Below are 23,941 nucleotides of genomic sequence, written 5' to 3'. Positions count from 1 at the left end.
GTGTGTGGGTTTATTTCTGGGCCTTCTAGTCTGTTCCACTGAACTATATATCTGTTTTTGTGCCAGTGCCACACTGTTTTGATTACTGAAGCTTTGCAGTATTGTCTGAAGTCTGGGAGGGTTATGCTTCCAGCTTTGTTCTTTTTCCTCAGGATTGCTTTGGCAGTTGTGGGTCTTCGTGGTTCCATATAAACTTTAGGATTATTTGTCCTAGTTCTTTGAAAAATGTCATGAGTATTTTGATAGGGATTGTTATCTAAGTCTGTAGATTGCTCTGGATAGTATGGCCATTTTAACAATATTAATTCTTCCAACCCAAGAGCATGAGATATCTTTCCATTTCTTTGAATCATCTTCAATTTCCTTTATCAATGTTTTATAGTTTTCAGCATATGGGTCTTTCATCTCCTTGGTTTTTTTTTTTTAAATAAATTTATTTATTTACTTATTTTTGGCTGCATTGGGTCTTCGTTTCTGTGCACGGGCTTTCTCTAGTTATGGCGAGTAGGGGCTACTCTTTGTTGAAGTGCATGGTCTTCTCACTGCAGTGGCTCCTCTTTGCTGCAGAGCATGGGCCCTAGAGTGTGCGGGCTTCCGTAGTTGTAGCACTTGGGCTCAGTAGTTGTGGCTCACGGGCTCTAGAGCACAGGATCAGTAGTTGTGGCACACGGGCTTAGCTGCTCTGCAGCATGTGGGATCTTCCTGGACCAGGGCTTGAACCCATGTCCCATGCACTGGCAGGTGGATTCTTAACCACTGCACCACCAGGGAAGCCCCTGTCCTTGCTTTTTTGAGGGGAGAATTTGCTGAGCTCTTCAGTCTGCCATATTAGAGGTCACAAGTTTACTCAAAAATAGTTTTATTGAGATACAATTCTCATAGCATACACTTCACCCATTTAAAGTATATAACTCAGTGTTTTTTAATATATTCACAGATATGTTAAACTATCACCACAGTCAATTTTAAAACATTTTCATCATCTCAAAAAGAAACTCCTTGCTCTTTAGTTATTGCTCCCTATCCCCTCACTTCCTCTCTTCCTCCCAGCCCTGAGCAACCACCAATCTACTACATGTCATCTCTTTCCTTTTCTTAGTAAGCCTGGTTAGAGGCTTATCAATTTTATTGATCTTTAAAAAGAACCAGCTTTTGGTTTCACTGATTTTCTCTATTGATTTCCTGTCCTCAATTTCATTGATTTATGCTCTAATTTTTATTATTTCTTTTCTTCTGCTTACTTTGTATTTAATTTTCTCTTCTTTTCTTAGTTTCCTAAAGTGGAAACTTAGAAGATTGATTTTAGGTCTTTCTTGTTTTCTAATACATGCATTCAATGCTATAAATTTCTCTTTAAGTACCGCTTTCCCTGCATCCCAGAAATTTTAAGCTGTATATTCATTTATATTTACTTCAAAATATTTTAAAATTTCTCTAGCAATTTCTTCTTTGATACATGTGTTATTTAGAAGTGTGTTGTTTAATCTCCAAGTATTCTGGGATTTTCCAGCTATTTTTGTGTCACTGATTTCTAGTTTAATTCTATTCTTTTAAATTTTAAAGGTGTGTTTTATAGTCCCAAATGTGATCTACGTTGGTGTATGTGCTGTGGGTTTATTTATAAGACACTAACAAAAATCCTTTATATCCATATCTTTATTTGAACAATTTTCTATAATATCTAGGAGAATACAGCATTAGTGATGCACATTTACTAAGTACAACATTAGACAACTACAAATTTAGAGCATAAATGTCAATCTGATATTGTTTTGGTTTTCGTCTTAGCACTAGGTGATATCTGGTGAAAACCCATGTTTCAAAGGCTTTTGTTGATATGAGGTGTATTATTAACTTATTCTTTAAAATTCCATGTGAGATATGCTGGGGTAGGTTTAGTTTAAAAGTAGTATTGGTTGATAATGCGTTTCACTTCTCAGTACTTTTGCTTTGTTTTTGTTTTTTTTTTTTGGCGGTACGCGGGCCTCTCACTGTTGTGGCCTCTTCCGTTGTGGAGCACAGGCTCCGGACGCGCAGGCTCAGCGGCCATGGCTCACGGGCCCAGCCGCTCCGCGGCATCTGGGATCTTCCCGGACCGGGGCACAAACCCGCGTCCCCTGCATTGGCAGGTGGACTCTCAACCACTGCACCACCAGGGAAGCCCTACTTTTGATTTTTAATGGATGACTATTTTACCTAAGAACTTTTCAAACATTAACTATATCATGTTTTTCTATGTAGATCAGAGTAGAATTTCTTTTCCAGATCCAACAAGGGAAAACATTTGAAAAACTGCAATGGGCAATGTTCAATGTCATTGTAGTTAAAAGGCATATCCATTTCACAGTAAGTTAACAATTAAAGTTAGTAATCAAAATACAATATATTAAATGTCATAAGCTCATTTCTGTGCAACACTGTTAGAGCAATTTAAATTTTCCAAGGACACATGAAAATCAACCTAACTCCAGTGTTCCACAAAAATACATAACTAGGAATCATAAATTATAACACACATACCCACATTTAAAGGAAAAATTCAGCATATGTTGGATAAAATTAAATGGCTCATGTAGAGAGCCTGAAATGTCGACCAAGTTTTTATAACATATGACAATATTTAAAACTACTGACTCTGAAAAATGCCATGAAAATGTACTGACCTACCAAGCACTGAATTGCACATACCAGATTCAACTCAAAAAACATTTTTTCTTTCAAATATTTCAAGAAACATTACAATACTAAGGAAATGTTAGTCATTTTCAGACATCTTAATGAATCTAATAACACCCATTAAATTGAGCTAATGAACATTTTAGCTAAACCAAATTATAAAATTAAAAAAAATGTATAAAATGCATTTTGGCAGATATTTTACATAGTGCTTTTCAGTTCCTGATCTATTGAGAAATCTACTGTAACCTCAGGTTCACTTAATTTAGGGTAATACTGAATACGATGAATTAGAATTTATAGCACTTTTTCCTGTTTTCACTCCATCTTTGATAAGGGTAAAGAGTTCTCAAAATTTTTTTTAATGAATGTCCATGAAAGATTTTACAGTTATACCTTTTAGCTTTACTAAGCACAGGTCAGTTCAGTGGAAAACAAGCCATTTAAATATTACCAAGAATCTAACTTATCTCTATATTTCTTCCATATATTCATTTGCTTAAGTGTAACACAGAGCCCCCTAACCTCAGGAAACACTCTCTCAGACCACATTTCATTGGCTCTGAGATTGCTGCTGCCTCACAGTTCTAATACCTGTTTGGAAATGAGAGAAAAGAAAGGAAGGAGAAGTAACAGGAGGGGAGGGTCATGCAGAAAGGGAACGAAGGAAGAAAGGAGGCCACACCCACCCAAACCCTCACAACACCTTGAGAAACAGGGCAAGATATCCTTTCCAGGCAAGACATCCCCTTACAGAGGAGAAGTTCCAGAGAACTTAAGGCAGCTCTAGGAGGGAAGGGAGCAGGGGTTAAGGCGGCCCTCACAGCACAGCCTGAGAAGAAATCACAATGCACTTACCCATACACTGAGCTTCTCTAACACACATGCACACAGCACACCTCTTGGCTCCAAAGCCAACACTGGAAGCATGCACACACCGTCATGTTCAACTACACACTGACTTATGTATGGCCTGCCTGGGAGACAGCCCTCAGAAGGGACCCAGGGGCTTGGCCTGCAGCTGCAGGTTCTCTGCAGGCTGCACAGCTCACCTGGTGGCTCTGACAGTGACTCTGAGGTCTGTGTGTTGAGAGCGACTTCCTCTTTCCTTTTGGGAGGCTCTCACCGCTTCTGGTCAGGCTGGGAGAGCTTGCTACTAATTAATGACCAAAACAGAGTACTGTACCCTCCAGGGGGGCACTGATTCATTACAAAAGCCAAACCTAGTTATAGCAGGTAACTACGACAAAGAGGAAACCACAAGGCACCCCAACTGATTAGCACCAAGAACTTGGTACCCATCATTTCCTCACCTCCCATATGCCAGTTGCCAACTCTGATAAGGAAAAGGAGCACCTCTTGCTGGACTGGGGCACCCCACAGGTACCAGGAGGAACAGAATGGAACCTCAGGACTTTCTAAAGTCTCCTGCCCCGCATGTGCCCTCAGTGCCACTGCTGCATATGGGAAGACAGCACAGCTGGAGGGCTGAGTGACCTCAGGCAAGTCACTGCCCTTATCTCTCTCTCAAATTATCATCAGCTAAGGACTGTACTAGCTGCCCTTCTACCTTCTAGGGCTGCTGTGAGGACACAATGAGGTAACAGAGAAAGGCTGAAGTGAAGCATAGCCAGACACGAGGTACTGTCTCTACATTACCTTTCACCAGGAGAACTGAAGGGCCACACATGACATTTTGCTTTCTGTTTTATTCTAAATAGTTGAAGATACTGAAGACTCTGTGTGTGTGTGTAAGAGAGAGAGAGAGAGAGAGAGAGAGAGAATATGAGGACATCTCAGGATGGTGCCAGATGCCCTTTTACCTAGGGTTACCAGGGAAGTCATTTCTCACAACAATCACTATACTGAAATTCTAATAAAATATTTTCATGGCCTCCGCCACTGTTATTAAAAGATTTGATCTATATTATACATAATCACTTACTCAGAAAGAGACAACTCTCAATTATCCATTAAAATGAAGGAAATAATAAAGTAAATGACACAAACTGGCCCGAATCCCCAAATCTCCTATCAGTTGGCTTTGGAATATATATTGTTGTACTTTTGCAATTGATGAAAGAAGTGTCAGGTGCATTTTCACAGCTTCCAAAGGAATAATGAAGCTACACTTCATGGAGTTTACCCCATACTCATCTTTCCCCTTCATTATAGTTACTCTCAGGCAGAGCAAAGCCGTAACCTAAGAAAAGCTACAAGAAGGAAAACTACTTCTAAGTTTTCAGCTTTGCTTTCCAAGGTGTGAGCTGAGTTTCTCTGTACAGTGAGTGGGGAGGAGACTATTGAGAAGGGGCTATTAAAACAATGAACTGTTGCTTTCTCAAATAATTCTTTCTTTGAATTCCTATTGTATGTCATAGAGGAATTATGAAAAAGCAAATTAGTGATAATGCTAAAGATCGTACTGCAGAGAAGTGAGAACAGCAAGAACTCATGCAAAGAGTGGCCTGAAGGGAAGCCCCCAGGCAGGCCAGTGGGGCAACTGAGGACTGCCTTCACCCACAGCCTTCAAAAGAGTCAGAGCAGGTGAGTGGACAGGCGATGGGACACAGGATGTGGCTGAAGGAAGGGACAGAGTGAGCAGATAAATGAGTGGGTGGACGGACTGGAGGGCTGGTGCAGGTGTGTTTGAAGCTGGGTGAGAAAGTGTGGATGGACAAAGGGAAAGGTGAGCAGTCCTCAGAGGCCAAGGATACCCACAGTCAGCAGAATATTTCTGCATCCTCAAGAAAGTAGGACACAGAATGACTTACCAGGACTTGGGGTTCCCTGGTTGTAAGGTATTTGTGTTATGACTAAAGATCTTCAGACCACTAAGAGAAATTAATTCAGATCCGCTTCTGGGGTTCTAGATAGGCCTTGGAGGAAGTTGGAGCCCTGAAATATCATAATCTTTGTGTGGCCATCCCTGAACAGGAAAGACTCTGGCCCAGGTGTGGAACAGAGGCTCCAGCACTTTGCAGCAGAAAGATGGAAGACAGGAGAGAGAGAAAGGCCCAGACAAGACATGCTTCGGGATATGAGCTGTCTGCAGGAAAGATAAAAGGCTGCAGTGGCAGTGGAAGCTAGAGCGTGATCCTGAAGACCTGACAAGACTCAGGGTGTGTACGGGACATGCTACACAGGACTGAGCTGGGAAAGGGCCTGGGAGGATTTCTAGGTCTGACGGGGAGAGCCTACAATCATGGTGGCATTTTTTGGAGCATCTCTCCCACCCAAGTCCCATCTATGTTCTTAAGACTCTGACAGATTCAGTACTAACCACGTGGTTTCAACAGTTCATTGAAAACCACACTGACAACCAGGGAAAATAGAGAAAATCGGATTGAGTTAGTATTTTTCTTGGTTTTGCAAATGAATAAATGTATCCAAACTGAATACAGCAGTGCACAATTCAATAAAAACTACCTAAACTCATTAACTTTGAAAAAGTATGTACATAAATCATGTACATTTAAGAAAGATTACAGCTACACAAACCTGGGATTTTACATTTTATTAATCCCTCAAAATTAACAGGCACCAAACACTAGTCTTTCCATTAGAGGGTAACCTTACTGAGTACCTGCATCTCATTTCTCTGTGGTTCAGGTACGGCGAGGAGAGAACTTCAGATGTGGAAGGGACCTTAAGAACCAGCTGTCTAACACTCTCACTGAATAAATGAGGAATTTGAGGCCCAAATAAGTTAACAGACAGAATTTATCTTTTAATAGCAATATTTATCACTGATTTGAAAATGTTTTACTTGCATTTATAATATTGCACATATTTTAATAAGATGTCTTTTTTATAGATCTAATAGTTAATTTATATAAATCTATGATTGTAATTCAGAACCAAAGTTTCTAAAGAAAGCTAAGAATTTGTTTTTGCACAACCTGAAACATTTATTGTATAAGATTTGTAGGAAAAATGGAGACTACGTTTAATTAGAATTTCAGAATGAAAACATATAGAATCTGGGTCTTATTAAACCAAATCCTCTGTAAAATTCAGCAATCTCCTTATACTTTTATATAGGTCAATGTATTTCTAATATGATGCTCTTTAAAGTATCTAGTGGCATTGAGAACATTTATAGAAGTTGCAAAGCCTAAAAAATGGAATCATAATTATTTATTATATACTTTCTTTTGCATAATTTATAAAATAATTAAGATTTCAAGACCTAAATCATGAATATTCTGACAATCCTCTCTAGATATTGACTGACATTAATTCTTAATAAATTAAGAAGAAAGAAAACCTGTCAAGGTTGAAAATATGCACTGCAGGAAGCAGATCTGATAACTAAAAATAGGTCACTTCACAGAACACTGTACCCTGATGTGATATGCGCCCAGGGAAAATCAATGAGCACATCAATGTAACACATCCTGAATAAAGGACATCAACATCAATAGCCACTTTGCCTAATCCTATCCCTAAATGTCAAACATTGTGTCATATTACTACATGACTTCCCAGTGTCTGCTACTTGTGCAGGTGAATCTGTAGCTATGTGCACATAATCCAGTTAAAACTGATCTGATTGAACTGTAAACAGAGTTGATAAAAGAGAAGCTTATTATTGTAGTGCCTAATATGAATATCGCTTACATTTTAAAGAACATAGTATGTAGCAGCAATTTAAAATGCTCAGTAAACTATGGTACAAACGGACTTCCATGCTCTATAGCAAACCAACATTCTCTTAGTATCTCTACATCATAGTGACACATAGAAGGGAGCTACTTGGCCAGTTACTTTACATATTGCCAGTTTATTTCTTTGTTCCAGTTGGACAGTAGCAACATAATTGATTCCTAAACTGGTATGATATGTACTCAGTGATGATTTTTCTTTCAATTCTTCTGGTTAGCACACAGGAGGTTCCTTATTGGTACCTTTCTAACAACAGCTCATATTCATATCTGGAATTTAGGTTTTTGATATCATTTAGATGCAGTGATAAGGATTTAAAATAAACGCTGGCAGCTGAAGACACATTTTTTTCCTTCCTTCCATCATTCACCTGCACATCAACTGCAGATACCTAACTGATCAAGGATGAGTGTTGTTAAAAGGTAACACAGCACAAAGGAGCCTATCTTTCTTTCCAAGATGATGAAAAGTTTTCTAGGGGGAGTTCCAGTCAATAACCCCTTGTTTGGGAGATAATAAGTACTATCTCTTTTAAAATGTGTTTTCAGTACCTCACTTGAAATAATGGGTTATTTCAGGCAAGTATTGTATTGTCAATATTTTCCTTGATATCACTTTCAGACCCGTGATATGAATCCCAGGCCCAGGCTGGCTGGAATCTGGATGGTTTCTAGTGCAAGGGAAGATGGGTTAAAAGGAAAGGTGACAGGAAAGATGTGTTTAGCATCCATGAGCAGCTGAGGAGAGTCTTTCCTGTCTCGTAAACGCATCTGAGAAGATTAAAAAAAGAAAAACAAAAAAACAGAGCATCAATTCTTTGAATCTATAAAGATTTTTTTTGACAAAATTCTACCCAAAATCCTCAACTAATGAAGAATATTTATATTTGTTTTAAAATCACTTCATTTTTCCAATAAGGTGTTATCAAGAAAGTTAATGCACTATAAAAATGAGATAAAATAATTATAATAAAAACTGCATTACCCTTCAATAAATTATAAAATTTCCATTCAAACGACTGTGTTGGTGAATCACAGCAAAAGAAAGCCTGGGAGATCTTACCTGTATAGTACGAATAAATGACACAGAGACTCTTTCTTCAAACTCGTTAACTGGAGTATACAAATTCAACACTTTGACAATCTGGGAGAAATAAAATGATCAAAGTCTTTAGCATATTATCAAATACATACATGCTGGGTACCTGTTATCTGGAAAACTAAAAGGATCTCTGCATACAGTTTTCAGTTCTACTCAGGGCTTGGTTAGGGCAAGAGGGGAGAGGGAGTGGTTCTGAAGGCACATTTACCTTTATTAGCTGAATTTTTAAAATAAGAATGTATTAATGTAATATTTTACACTTTAAGAAGCAACATAAATTTGAAAAAACATGAAAAATAAAAGTGCTCCCACCTGCATGCTCTCAATCTCTCAAAGTAACAATAGTTAACAGTGTCCTGTGTATTCAGCTAGTTACTTTCTATATGTATTCTATGTGTAATCTATGTAAGATTTCTATGTTTTGAGATAAGTGATGAACATTAAAAAATCCAAGAGTCAGCACAGAAATAACTAGGCAAAAGAAAAGTGGGTATGTTTATGCCTATGCCTTGCCTCATGCTGTGGCCATTGTTCTCAAATGCCCCTCCCATCTTTTAATTTCCTTAAATTCAATGCACAGCTAAATAAGACTTTCCCTGAATGATCAGTTATTGCCCCTCAGCACCATTTTGGAATCCTCCCTCTAGCTAATTAGTGCTGAGGGCTTAACTATCTCCCAATGGGCCAGCACCAGCCCTGGCCTCCCCTGAGCCCTGTGGCGAGCCGTGCCATAAGCTGGCCCTGCCAAAAAATGGGCAGCAGAAACCAAAGGAAACAGGGTGGGGCAGCCAACCACGCCAGGGGCCAGCCCCACCCACCACTAAGCCAACAGTAGTTCAGCCCTGCCACAACAGAAGGGCCTACACAGCCCACATAGGGGGTACCCCTAGACATACAGCTCTGGTGACCAGAGGGCAGCATGCTTCTGAGCCCCATAGGATGTTTCCTGCATAAGGCCACTTCTTTAAGATCGGGAAATGTATATGACCTACTTAATACACAGAAAAAAGACAGCAAACTGGAAAAATGAGAAGACAGAGCAATATGTTCCAAACAAAGGAACGAGACATACCTCAGAAAAAGTACTAATAGAAGTGGAGTTGAGCAATCTACAAGGTTATGATTATAAAGATGCTCAGTGAACTCAGGAGAAGAAGGGATGAACATAGTGAGAACTTCAACAAAGAGTTAGAAAATATAAAGAAGAACCAAAAGAGCTGAAGAATACAACAGTAGACTAAATTATACAGAGGAATGGATCAGTGAGCTGGAAGACAATAGTGGAAATCACTGAAACTGAACAACAACAAAAAAAGAATGAAAAAAAAATGAGGATGGTTTAAGAGACCTCTGGGACAACTTAAGTGCACTAATACTCACATTGTAGGGGTTCCAGAAGGAGAAGACAGAGAGAAAGGGACAGAGAACTTATTTGAAGAAATAATAGCTGGGAAAGGAAACAGACATCCAGATCCAGTAAGCACAGAGTCTCAAACAAGGTCAACCCAAAGAGGTCCACACCAAGACAGATTATAATTAAAATGGCAAAAATTTAAGATAAAGAGAAAATCTTAAAAGCATCAAGAGAAAAGCAACTAGTTACATAAAAAGGAACTCCCATAACAACATCAGCAGAAATTTTGCAGGCCAGAAGGGTGTGGGGTGATATATTCAAAGTAATGAAAGGAAAAAACCTATAACCAAGAATATTCTACCTGGCAAGGTTATCATTCATATTTGAAGGAGAGATAAAGAGTTTTACAGACAAGCAAAAGCTAAAGGAGTTCAGCACCATCAAACTAGCTTTATGTTTATATTTTTATTTTTTTAATGGGACTTCTCTAAGTGGAAAAGAAAAGGCCACAACTAGAAATATGAAAAGGGAGGGAAGAGGAAAGTTTAAGAGATAAAAGCCTACGTCAAGAAACAAGAAAAATCTCAAATAAACAATTTAACCTTATACCTAAAGGAACTAGAAAAAGAAGAACAAACAAAATCCAAAGTTAGTAGAAGGAAAAAAAATCAGAATGGACATGAATGAAATAGAGACTACAAAAACAACAGAATAAAAATCAATGAAACTAAGAGCTGGTCCTTTGAAAAGATAAACAAAATTGATAAACTATTAGCCACATTTATCAAGACAAAAAGAGAGAGGGCCCAAATACATAAAATCAGAAATGAAAGAGAGAAGTTACAACTGACATCACAGAAATACAAACGATCGTAAGACATTATTATGAATAATTATATGCCAATAAAATGGACAACCTAGAAGAAATGGATAAGTTCCTAGAAATGTACAGTCTCCCAAGACTGAATCAGGAAGAAATAGAAAATATGGACAAATTACAAGTAATTAAATCAAATCAGTAATCAAAAAACTCCCAACAAACAAATGTCTAGGACTAGATGGCTTCACAGGGGAATTCTGCCAAATATAAGAGTTAACACCTGAATCTACCCATCTCAATCTATTCCAAAAGAACAGAAGAGAAAGGAAAACTTCTGAACTCATTCTGCGAGTCCACATCACCCTGATACCAAAACCAGACAAAAATACCACAAAAAAGGAAATTATAGGTCAGTATCACTGATGAACATAGTTGTAGAAATCCTCAACAAAATATCTGCCAATTGAATTTAACAGAACATTAAAAGAATCATACATCATGATCAAGTGGGAATTATCTCAGGGATGCAAGGATTTCACAATAACTACAAAACAATCAATGTGATACACCCCATTAGCAAATTGAAGAATGAAAATCATATGATCATCTCAACAGATGCAGAAAAAGCTTCTGACAAAACTCAACATCCATTTATGATAAAAACTCTCAACAAAGTGGGTATAGAGGGAACATACCTCAACATAATAAAACACATATATGACAAACCCACAGTCAACATCATACTCATGGTAAAATGGTGAAAGCATTTCCTCTAACAAAACAAGGATGCCCATTCTCACCACTTTTATTCAAAGTGGTATTGAAAATCCTAGCCACAGAAATTAGACAGGAAAAAAAAAGTAAAAGGAATCCAAATTGAAATGGAAGAAGTAAAACTGTCACTGTTTGCAGATGACAGGAAACTGTATATAGAAAATCCTAAAGATGCCACCAAGAAACTATTAGAACCAACAAATGAATTCAGTAAAGTTGCAGGATACAAAATTAATATACAGACAACTTTTGCATTTCTATACACTAATAATAAATTATCAGAACACAATCCCATTTATAATTGTACCAAAAAGAATAAAATACCTAGGAATAAATCTAAACAAGGAAGTGAAAGACCTGAACTTGGAAAACTATAAGACATTGATAAAAGAAAGTACAGGTGACACAAACCAATAGAAAGATATACCGGGCTCATAAAGTGGAAGAATTAATATGGTTAAAATGACCATATTACCCAAGGCAACTACATATTCAATGTAATCTCTATCAAAATACCAAAAGCATTTTTCAAAGAACAAATAATTCTAAAATTTGTATGGAAACACAAAAAACTGAGTAGCCAAAGCAATCTTGAGAAAGAAGTACTAATACAAAGCTAGAGGTATCATGCTCCCTGATTTCAAACCATACTAAAAAGCTACAGTAATCAAAATAGTATGGCACTGGCACAAAAACTGACACATAGATTGATGGAAAAGGAAAGAGAACCCAGAAATAAACCTATTCTTTTACGGTCAATTAATCTACAGTAAGGGAGGCAAGAATATACAATGTGGAAAAGACAGTTTCTTCAGTAAACGGTGTTGTGAAAACTGGACAGCTATATGCAAAAGAATCAAACTAGACCATTTTTTCATACCACTTAGAAAAATAAACTCAAAATGGATTAAGGACTTAAATTTAAGACCTTAAACTCTTAGAAGAAAATACAAGCAGTACATTTTTGACACTGGTCTTAGCAATATTTTTTTGATCTGTCTCCTCAGGCAAGAGAAACAAAAGCAAAAATAAACAAATGGGACCACATCAAACTAAAAAACTTTTGCACAGTGAAAGAAATTATCCACAAAATGAAAAAGCAGCCTACTGAATGGAAGAACATATTTGCAAACAATATATCTAATAAGGGGTTAATATCCAAAATATACAAAGAATTCATATAACTCAAATCAAAAAAACAAATGGCCTGATTAAAAAATGGGCAGAGGACCTCAACAGACATTTTTCCAAAGAAGACATACTGATGGGCAACAGGCAAATGAAAAAATGCTCAACATCACTAATCACCAGAGAAATACGAATCAAAACCACAATGAAGTACTACCTCATACTAGTCAGAATGGCTATTATCTAAAAGACAACAAATAGTAAGTGTCGGTGAGGAGGTGGAGAAAAGGGAATCCTCATGCACTGCTGGTGGGAATGTAAATTGGTGCAGCCACTATGGAAAGCAGTATGGAGGTTGCTCAAAAAATTAAAAATACAACTATGATACAACCCAGCAATTCCACTTCTGGGTATTTTTCCAAAGACAACAAAAACACTAGTTTGAAAAGATATATGCACCCCTCTGTTCACTGCAGCATTATTTACAATAGCCAAGATATGGAAGCAATCTAAGTGTCTGTAGACAGACAAATGGATAAAGAAGACTGGTGTACACACACACACACACACACACACACAAAGAATACCACTTAGTCATAAAAAAGAATGAAATATTGCCATTTGCAACATTATGAATGGACTTTGCAGACATTATGCTAAGTGAAATAAGTCAGACAATGACAAATACTATAAGAGCTCACTTATATGTGGAATCCAAAAAACAAAACAAAGAAACCAAAAAAATGAAAATATACTCACAGATACAGAGAACAAATGGGTGGTTGCCAGAGGGGAGGGGCATGGGGTATTAAAATAAGTGAAGGGGGTTAAGAGGTACAAACCTCCAGTTATAAAATAAATAAATAAAGCATGTGGATATAATCTACAATATAAGGAATATGGTTAATAATATTGTAATAACTTTGTATGGGGACATATGATTGCTAGACTTATCTTGGTTATCATTTTATAATGTATGGAAATGTCAAATCACTGTGTAGTATACCTGAAACTAACATCATATTATACATCAGCTATATTTCAATTAAAAAAACACAATTATTTGTCTTAAAATAGAGAAGTCTAAAGAATCATTCAATTATTAAATAATATAGAAAATTCTTTTATGGAGTACAAACTCCATAGAATGTGTAGAATGTACACCCCCACGAAAACAGGGACTTTGTTTTGTTCATGGTTTTATCTTAGTGGCTAGAACATTATACAGAACAGTGTAGAGAGTGGATAAATAAGTACTGAATGTTGAATGTGCAGGACTGTGACTAGTACTGAAATATACTTTGTGGTAAAATCTCCCTTCTTCAAGATCTACAATGTTGATATATATCATCTCTGACACAGATGAAGTCAGCTCAGAGACAAAAGCAATAGCTAGAAGCCTTCTTTACTTCCCTAAATGTCACCGTTGATGAATGTTAACTTGTTTTATAATAGGGAAAATCGCCTTACCTGGGCAGTAGTTAAAGCATTGCACATGGAACAAATGGCTTCTGCATCATCATCTGTTTTCTTTTTCACTTGCAAAAGCTGAGCAGCCTGAATGAGAGGTTCCAGGGTTTCCTTAGCCCCACTGTTCATCAGATTCTTGTCACGCAGCCATTCTTCTAGTTGACTGACATTGTACCTATGCCAGAAAAAGGGAGGTGATGCAAATTTACTGAATGTTACCATAAATGTCTTAATTTTTCTGTGCATGGCTTTGTCAGGAATTTCAGTGAAATTCTATTTTTTTAAATCATTAGCTGTGCTTAAAAATTTATTACTATACATAATCAGGAGGTTTATAATCATAATTATATAAGAGTAGGTATAATTCTAGAGACTATAATTCTCTTTAATGGGAGATAGAAATGTAGCCATTACAGCAAGTTATGAAATAAGATGTGCTAAAAACCAAAATAGAACACATAATATGGCTGTGTCCTTATTAAAGAGCCAAGCAGAAAACATTTTATAGCTTCTTACAACTTGAGAGGTGAGAATTGATAATCCTTTAAGTACTCTCTCTTCCTTAAGTCAGACTCCAAGCTAGTAGACATAATAACAAGACCCCCACATAGACCCTGTGCTCCGGCCCTCTTTAGGGAAGAGTCTGGGTGATGGAGGTAGTGGCCTGAGGAAGCTCAGGGATGAAGGCGAGAAGGGCAAGTGGGGGCCATGGGAAGAGACAAAGACCCAAAATATGAAGAGAGACATAGAAACTACACAGATGCGAGGTTTTAAGAGGTGGCCAACCAAGTGATAGTGGTTCGCAAATGAGATAAATGGACCCACAGTCAGGACTTAGTAATCAGGCAAAGAGGGGCTTCATAGGTATGAACAGAACTTGCAGAAAAATAAATTCTACGACCTGAGTAGAAAGCATTATCTTCTTACCACTACCTACAGTGGATGTGAGTAATGGAAAATTTGAAAAGAAAGCCAATGCTTCCTGAGATTAACTACAGGCTTTCATAGGAGAAATCCTTTTTCCCCCTCTTGGTGAATTTTCTAGCTGTTTTAAAATAAATTATTTGAAAAAAAATTCCATTATGCTAATAAGGTTATGCTGAGGAGCAGCTGGACAAAATTGAGCACAGCTTTCCTTAAAATAGAGAGGGGCGTATTTCAAACATCAGTAAAAGATCTATTAGACATGTTCTTGTTGCCATAGGTACAAAACAGTATTTTGTCAAAATAAATTTATAAGAGCAATCAAACATTAGCAATCTTCATTATAGTTTGATATTTTGTTATTGTACAATTAAAGCACACACAAAAGGAGAGGAAGCAGCTATCTCATCTTTACGTAGTTTTCATCATCTCCCCACTCCCTCAGATGAGTTATCAGGGCTTTCCTGGTGGCGTAGTGGTTAAGAATCCGCCTGCCAATGCAGGGGACACGAGTTTGAGCCCTGGTCCGGGAAGATCCCACATGCCGCGGGGCAACTAAGCCTGTGCGTCACAACACTGAGCCTGCGCTCTAGAGACCACGAGCCACAACTACTGAGCCCACGTGCCACAACTACTGAGCCTGTGCTCTAGAGCCCGCGAGCCATAACTACTGAGCCCACGTGCCACAACTACTGAAGCCCGCATGCCTAGAGCTCGTGCTCCACAAGAGAATCCACCACAATGAGAAGCCCACGCACCACAATGAAGAACAGCCCCCACAGCAACGAAGACCCAACACAGCCAAAAATAAATAAATAAAAATAAATAAAGTTCCCTTTAAAAAAACGAGTTATCTTCACATGGAGCAGGGTTCCTAACAAGCAGTGGGTTGCAAGGCACAGCCAGGAGCAATCACGAATGAGAGTGGAGGGTCCAGCCAGAAAAGAGGAAGCAGCTCTGTGCCCAGTCTGCCCTTGCTGCTCGCCTGGCGGGGAGTGGGGGTGGGGGCAGTGGACATCAGGTACACTAGCCTCACACGAGCCCCGGCAAGCGGTTGGGCAGCATGAAAAGGCCATGGCAGCTGTTGGCGTTCGCTCACCTGATCTGCATGCCTTTACTCCAGGAGCACATGTCCTTCCGGAGGAGGAGGTTGTTCAGTGTGACGGCCCCCACGATGTAGAACATCTGCTTGACCACCTGCTTGATCAGTTCGGGGTCCATGCCGTGCTGACACATGACTGAGTGGAAGGAGTTGAGCTGCCGCAGGATGGAGTCCAGTGTGTAGGTACCCTCATCAGCAATGCTGGAGGTTCGCTTTCTTAGCCCTGTGGGCTTCACCCCAGACACACCCTGAATGGTTTCATGCTCTAGCATTCCGGAGACTGCAAGAGAAGTTCAAGTGTCAGAAAAGAAGATCTGGAAGTAAACATGTGCACACACACACAAAGACACAGACATACACACATTCAGTTTATGAAAATGATTTGAGTATCAATATAGAGGGAAAAAGAACTCAATAAAAGGGCTTCTGGATTTTAAACTTTAATGAAGGAATAATTCTTAAATTCAAAAAAATAGTAATAATTCTTAAATTCAAAAATTTACCATGAAATTAAGAACTCTTAATGGCCCATTTTCTGAAATATGAAGGCTTGTAATAGCACGTGTGAGGTATCTTGGGAGGGTTTTTGAGAGAGATGTACGGAGCAGTTAGGGAGAAGATAAAAATTCTCCAATAGGGCTTCCCTGGTGGCGCAGTGGTTGAGAGTCTGCCTGCTGATGCAGGGGACGCGGGTTCGTGCCCCGGTCCGGGAAGATCCCACATGCCGCGGAGCGGCTGGGCCCGTGAGCCATGGCCGCTGAGCCTGTGCGTCCGGAGCCCGTGCTCCACAATGGGAGAGGCCACAACAGTGAGAGGCCCGCATATCACAAAAAAAAAAAAAAGAAAAAAAAAATTCTCCAGTAATATCGAGCCCCAGAGGCAAACAAATCAAGTAGCAAGAAAGGCAGGAGACCAGGCAGTGGGCTTGGAGAAGACTTGGGAGAGGGCAGTTGTGTGGGGCTAGAGAGCTGGGCCCTTCCTTGCCCTGAGCTGCCCACGACAGTAGGGAGACCTCGGGCTGGCCTTAGCCTCCCAGGACTCAGTCTTCTCATCTGGGGCACTGCTGCTCCCTCTATTACGCTCTTGCAGCGTTTGGCTTATGCCTCCTCTAGGATGGTTTTGGGATGCCCACTCCCTGGACTGGAAGCCCCCTTGAGAGCAGGGGCCATTCCTGATTCATTGTTATATGTCCTAGAGCTAAATGCAGCTTCCAAAGAACCTCATACTGACTCAAAACATTTGTTGTTGTAAAATCATTGGGAGATGCAGCTAGCGGCACATCTAAAGGTAAAATTTCTTATTTAGCCAATGAAACCAGGCAAAAGTAGAAGAGAATGGACTGAAGCTGACCTCTGCATCTGTGTTACCTCAAGCATTTTTGCTGACCTAGGTTGCTTTAAATTCATGACCTTTTAGACGTCAGCTGAAGAAACCACTGCCATCCCCCATGGCTTCCTCAGCCTTCTATGTTTCTAGTTGGTTAAAGGGGGGCCTGCAATAAAACATGGGACACTAGGAGCCCACAGAGGTGAGATGAAGTTGTAGAAATGTGGAAAACACATAGATGGGGAAAGAAAGGGTAACTGGTAGTAGCCTTAAGAGGCTGTTGATAATTTGCTTGACGATAATACAGTTTGGTAACTTAAAAAATTAAAAAAAAAAGTTCAATGCATTCAAAATTAGCAGCCTGCAATTTGTACATGCCTTCTAATTCCTTTACACACCTGCTACACATTCCAAAGGAATACAGGTAGAATGATACATAAATACACACCCAGAGTGAGTATACATATATAAAGATAGGTACATGAAATCACACATACGTAGAAACACACACACACACACACACACACACACACACACACACACACACACCAGTTTCTCATCCAATGAGAAACTGCTACTTTAAACCAAATTGCCTTTAACAATTCCATAGGGGTCATGAGATGTTCCACTCAGCATGGAGTGTCTGAGACCTGTTCTTGTTGCCATGGTACCTTCCCAGCCCTCTTACTGTAGCCTAATAGGCAAAGTACATACCCTCCCAAGCCTCCTTCATTTTAGATGGGTCCCTAGGAAGCTCAGTGTAGTAGTACGCTAGACCAAAGTTTAAAGTGTTTTTGAAAACTGGATGAGGTCTGAGGTCTACTGCTGGGTATAAAGCATGACCCAATCATAAGAGAGAGGCATTACACATTAGGGAAGTAAACTATATACTGCCATTTCCATCATGTGGAAGCAGTGATTTTGAGGTACCCCAGTTCATCATGGCTGGGGTTCTGAGATTCCTCAGCTAATTTTGGGACTGAGTCTTACTACTTTCTGTTCTCCATATGAATACATGCTCCAACACATGTGCCACTGGTGGTCATCTGTTGGCGGGCACATGAGGTAGACAGACCTGGATGTCATCAATATGCCCTGGCCTTACCGATCATTGGCTGAAGGATGTTCTCTAACACCCGCACGAGCTGCTGGTAGATCTGAATGGCCAAGTCACTTAGCACCTGTCGGTATTCGGCCAGGTCAAAATTGGTGAGGCAGTGTTCATTCTGGCGAGATGTGTTGTGTTTCATAAAGCCCTAGAGCCATAACGGAGAGTTAATGATACAGATGAAGTAAAATGTCTCCTGTTTAACTCTCTCATTTGATCGGCATCCTCATGCTCTTTTTTCCTTTCTCCAAAGAGTTCCCATTCCAACCTACACATAAATGCCAGGACACTCTTTCTCAAATTCTGTGTGTTTGTTTCCATCACGTCTCCCCTTCCACTTCTTACTAGCGTTTGAATAATCTAAACTTGGCAACCTAGCATTTAAGCTTTTCCACCAGCAATGTCAATGAAACAAGATGGGGGAACTTGATTTGAAAAAAAAACTAATGAGTGTTTTCACTTATGAAACAGCTGGTTCACTGCCAAGCACTTAATTATCTAAAGTAGTAATCTCTTAACTTCAGTTCATTAAATACAGCCCTGTTTATAAATACTACACTGGAAGGACGTAAGTAATCTTCTTAAAATTGATCAATTTCTACAGAGACTGGTGAATAAATAAAAAAATTCTCTTTACTATATTTTACTGTATCCACACATGATTCTCAGTCTGAGCTTAGAATGGAATCTTTTGGTGGTATTTGTTAAAATGGAAAGCCAACTGTACAGGCAGGTACTTCGTCAGGCACTGCCTGACAAAGACAATTGCCTACTTGATGGATTCTGCCCACACTCAAGCATCTGCCTCCCTGCAACCTACTTAACAACATGGTCTAGAACTGGGGACTGGAAGGACAGTTAATAGGCCTTCTGGAGGATTCTGTTCTGCTAGTCCCATCTGCTCAAGGACCATGTCTTGCTCATATTGCATTTCCCATCATCTGCCAGGACAGTCCTCTGCCCCTAGCCTGTGGGTGCTCAGAAAGTACTACTGCTCAGCTTCTCTGCCTGCCCTCCCGGCAAAGGATGCGGAGGTACGAAGGGCAGTGGTTATGGACAGAGGCTCTTGGAGGTGGGCAGACCCAGAATCCTAGCTAAGCTCCTTATGACTGAGAGCACCTGGGCAAAGTGATGAACTTCTTTGAGCTTTAGTTTCCTCATCTGTAAAACTGGGTTATAATTCCTACCTCACTGAGATGTTAAACAAGAATTAAACAACATAATGTACAATAAATGCTGTCTGATACATACTAAGCAGCCCTTAATAAATGATAATTATTAATATATTACATAGTTTTGAAATATGAAGTCTATCAACCAACTGATGACCACATCACTATAAGCAAAAGCAAAAATACCTGTGGACGAATCTAAAGAGACATGTTTTACCTTGATCACCTTTAATGTATTACACAAGCCAAAACTGATTAATTTCTTTAAATAGCTCAATATTCATACATCAGTCCTTGAAAAGCCCATTTTCACATCTTAACAAAAAGTTTCAGTGCGATAACCATTCAATGACCAATGCTCATTTTATTTCTGCTGTGCTTTCTCATAATACAAACTCTCAGAGGGAAGAAACTATGTCACTTCCCAAGTCAGTTTTGTAAATAATGAACATCAAACAAAGCTATGAACTTCCAAGCCTCCTCTGAATTCAGGTTTCTAAATTAACAAATGGCTAAATAGTTTGTGCTTTAAATTTTTTTCCTTAAAAAGGTCAGAGAAAGTATAGCATGCTGGTTTTGTGATCAAGGCTTTCTCACCTCTTCTCCACTGTACTGCTTCAAACAGTGCAAAAATCGGCATGTGTTAGAAAGCCAGAAGGAGACAGTTTCAAAATCATCACCTCTTTTCTGAAAGAGAGAATAAGCCTAAATTAGCTTTTTCCTTAGGGAAATAATAGCCTGAAAAAACCAAACAGATACCAGAAGGCCCATTTCCTTCACTTACCATTAACAACAGTTATAAAAATAAATCACATTGCAGTTGTAAAGCCTCATATCGTTGCTAGAGAATTTCAACCACTGAGTTCACTGGTTGTTTGTTACTTTGCTTGGCAATTAGAAAATGCCATTAGAAAATGATGCCTGGTCATGCAATTGATATTCGCTTAGCAGTCCCTTTAAGCAGAAAACAATTCACCAAGCCACAGCTTACCCGAACTCACTTCCCTGAGGGTTACTGAAGGGAATCAGAAAGGACTAAAGGCACAAAAGGGAATTACAAATATTGTGAAGCACTGAAACCCAGATTAGGTTAAAAATCTTGTCAATGATAAGATAAAATTTCTGGCGAGCTAATGAGAAATGGAATGGAGGAAGCCCTGTGCAGAGCAGTGGAGAGTTTGGCTCTTCATCAGGTCTGCGCCACATGTCAAACCACCTCTGCGAAATCAAACCAGGGACACATGACAAATACACTTCAGTTTAAAAAGGGATGTGAAACAAATGCACATCCATTTAAAATGGTATCAAAAGGGTGCTGTGTTCAAGTATCTATTCCTTTTTAATCTTTAAACAATTTGGTACAATAATTAGTCAAATTAGATAAATTTGGAAGAATTTATCCAAATTTTCTCATCTTGCAAGTAAGATGAGAGGGAGAAAACTTTACGATTTGGCTTTGTTGTCTTTGTAGGAGTTGACTTAAGAAGTAGTAAAACTCGTAGTCTATCTAAATGTAATACAGCATCAATACACCAAAAATTAAATGAGTTACATTCAGAAGACATTCATCAGTTTTTGAATGTTAAATATTCAGAAACTCCACACTTTAGTAAGCACTGTAGAAAGTAACCACATAGACTATCTGTGCAGGAGGGACTGAGAACCGGCATTAAAAGTTATGACCAGGGGCTGGGGGAGGGTGTGTTTAATGGGTACAGAGTTTCAGATGGGGAAGATGAAAAAGTTCTGGGGAAGATGAAAAAGTTCTGGAGATGATGGTGGTGATGGTTATGCAACAGTATGAATGTACTTAATGCCAAAGAACTGAAAAATGGTGAAAACTAAGAATAATGTTCACTGTTTTTCTAGATTGTCAAGAGGATGATCATGCAAGTGACTCAGTGATTACTGAGTTATGCAGGGCTTTCTGTTCTATTATGTAACTTTGCTGCCTTTTCCAAGTCTTTCCTCTCTGATTAGTATCTGTGTGTTGCTTCTCACATGGAACCAGGCATTTAAGGTAACAAGGAAAATTATGAGATGAGCTGGAGAATAATGGGAAGAAAAGTCAGAAGAGAATTTTAAATGTTTTATCAAACATCTTTTTATATGAATGGGCTAGGTATTACTAAACTTACTTAATACCTATTTTAACTATAGCATCATATTCCCTGTATATATGAACTTCACTAGGTATTTTTAATTTAGTTCTAAGACCTCAAAGCAGAAAACTTCTATGACAAAACTGAATTTGCTTCACAATCAAATGCAAGTATATTGACTTAATTTTGATTACTGTTCAACCTGAGCCCTGTTTTGAAAGAAGGCACATAGACACTTTACAGAATGAATGTTTCCTACAATGGAAAGTATAGATTGAGACTAGAAAGTGGTCATAACTGGAAACTTAGCTCAAGTCTAAGGAAGGAAAAATACCTCTGTGCAGACTCTGTCATCATTAATATTCATTATGAGAATTTTGTTGCACATGAACTGACCTTTAATACTTTTTTGATGCTGTTTATTGTTGATGTTAGCAACGACCTTACTTTCTGATCATCATTCAGGTAGTCAGCGTGTCGAACACACATAAACAGGATATACGCTGGTAACCCTGGAATCAAATTGACTGCTACACCACGTGGCTTCAGTTCTAAAAAAGAAAAGAGGAAAAATAATCTTATATAACTTTGAAAGTCTTCACGAGGAATGCTTTTTGAGATACAAAAGCACAGCTCTCATGTAAGAGTTCAATCATTCAGGGTAAATAGGTCGTGTTTTTAAAAAAGCATATTTTAAAGGCTGACTAAGGGGAGAAATTCTTGAGGGTAGGAACATGTGAATCTTAGCTGCTTATACAACAACTCCCAAATGTCTATCTCCTGCCCTGACTTTTCCTTTGAATTCTAGGCTCATGTATCAAGTGGCTTTTGACATCTCTGCTCAGGCATGTCAAACTAAGCCCATCCCAAACTAAACTCTTCATTCCCTATGGAACCTGCTCTTCCAGGAGTTAGGTGGGTCCTAGCAAGTGTCCCTGCAGTGTGACTGACATCCATGATGTGGTCAGGATGCTGCTACAGCACTATACGCACAGCAGTCAAGGATGACTAAAGAAACCAGTGTGAATATTTAATAAATGAGTGACTAGCCTTTCCCACCACCGACACGTGTACCAGAAAGACCTTTTATCTTACGCAGGAAATACTTGCCCAGAATCAAGTTCTTAACAAGTTTTTGCTCATCCTCCTTCTTGTATTCCAGCATTCCTTGGAAATCCTTTTCTTTTCTGGGAATGTTGACTGGACGAATGGGCTCATCAATGATCTGTCCTGGGGATATGTTCTCCATTTGGCCCACTTCATCAGAAACAAAAAGAAGAAAAATGTCTTCCAGGTAGAAAAGATGAGAGGTTTCCATGTTCCTATAATTTTAAGTAAACTCTATAACAACAGAAGCTTGCCATATTTACCACTTAATTGTCCCTTCTTTCAGTATTTTTTCTGGTAAAACTGGGTGGATAGATGATAAAATTATACGGTAATGTCACTCTAACAACCACTAGTGCTTGGCTACTATGAACACCAAAGAATCTTACTAGATTCAAAAGCATTTTTTTTTGTAATAAGGTTAACTTTGTAATAAGATTAAATGTCTCCAAAGTAAGTGGTTTAACTTCTTAGTTAACTAATCAGTATCAATCATAAATGTCTAAATATATTTCGACTTTAATTTACAGAAGGAAAAAACAATATTCTACAAAGAGGCAGCCAGACTATAAAAGATTCCCCTTTACCTTTAGCTCTATGAATCTGGTCATTAAAGAGAAAGAACATTTACTTTAAATGTATCATTGCAATCAGTTCAAACCACATCAAGATAGCTGGTAGAACCGAGTTTCTTCACACTAGTTGATGTGAAATGTATTATTTCTCACAAAGCCTTCATAAGGAAAAGGCTTAATGTTCTCCTGTCACCCCTCACTCCCAAAGAAATCATGAGCAGATAAAACAACCTGTATTTAATATGATTTCCTAAATATTATTCAGTTTTTTGTTTGTCTGTTTTTAGTAAAGTGCTAAAAGTCCCACCACAAAGCTGCAACCAGTAAAGTACAACTGCTGGCTAACAACCCTTTCAGATGTTAAAAATGATCACCACTGTTGATGGCAGCTGCCAGAGAAGAACTGAGGGTTAAGAAAAAGTCTCCAATTCCATCTCAAAATTGAGAATTGAGTGGGAAATTCAAGGGAAGGTAAAGGGAAACTTGAGTAATGATGGTGTTTGTGGAGCTATATGCTAGTCTCTTATCTACAGG

At 38.8% G+C, this 23,941-nt stretch overlaps 1 protein-coding gene across 2 annotated transcripts in view; it reads right to left on the bottom strand.

Moving 5' to 3' along the window:
- Positions 1-1,943: 1,943 nt before the first annotated feature.
- MYO5A (myosin VA) overlaps positions 1,944-23,941 on the bottom strand; it is a 186,781-nt gene continuing 164,783 nt past the window's right edge. For both annotated transcript variants that reach the window (XM_070044918.1, XM_030878718.2), the window contains 8 exons: positions 22,836-22,982; positions 22,122-22,276; positions 20,221-20,310; positions 18,449-18,599; positions 16,015-16,297; positions 13,992-14,166; positions 8,407-8,487; positions 1,944-8,114 (listed from right to left, as the gene is read on the bottom strand). In XM_070044918.1, the coding sequence (XP_069901019.1) occupies positions 7,962-8,114; positions 8,407-8,487; positions 13,992-14,166; positions 16,015-16,297; positions 18,449-18,599; positions 20,221-20,310; positions 22,122-22,276; positions 22,836-22,982 (1,235 nt within the window). In that variant the 3' untranslated portion in view covers positions 1,944-7,961. The remainder of the gene's footprint in view (positions 8,115-8,406; positions 8,488-13,991; positions 14,167-16,014; positions 16,298-18,448; positions 18,600-20,220; positions 20,311-22,121; positions 22,277-22,835; positions 22,983-23,941) is intronic.

Source organism: Globicephala melas, chromosome 2 (assembly GCF_963455315.2).
Source record: "Globicephala melas chromosome 2, mGloMel1.2, whole genome shotgun sequence".
Lineage (NCBI taxonomy): Eukaryota > Metazoa > Chordata > Mammalia > Artiodactyla > Delphinidae > Globicephala > Globicephala melas.
This window is presented reverse-complemented; position numbering and strand designations above follow the sequence as displayed.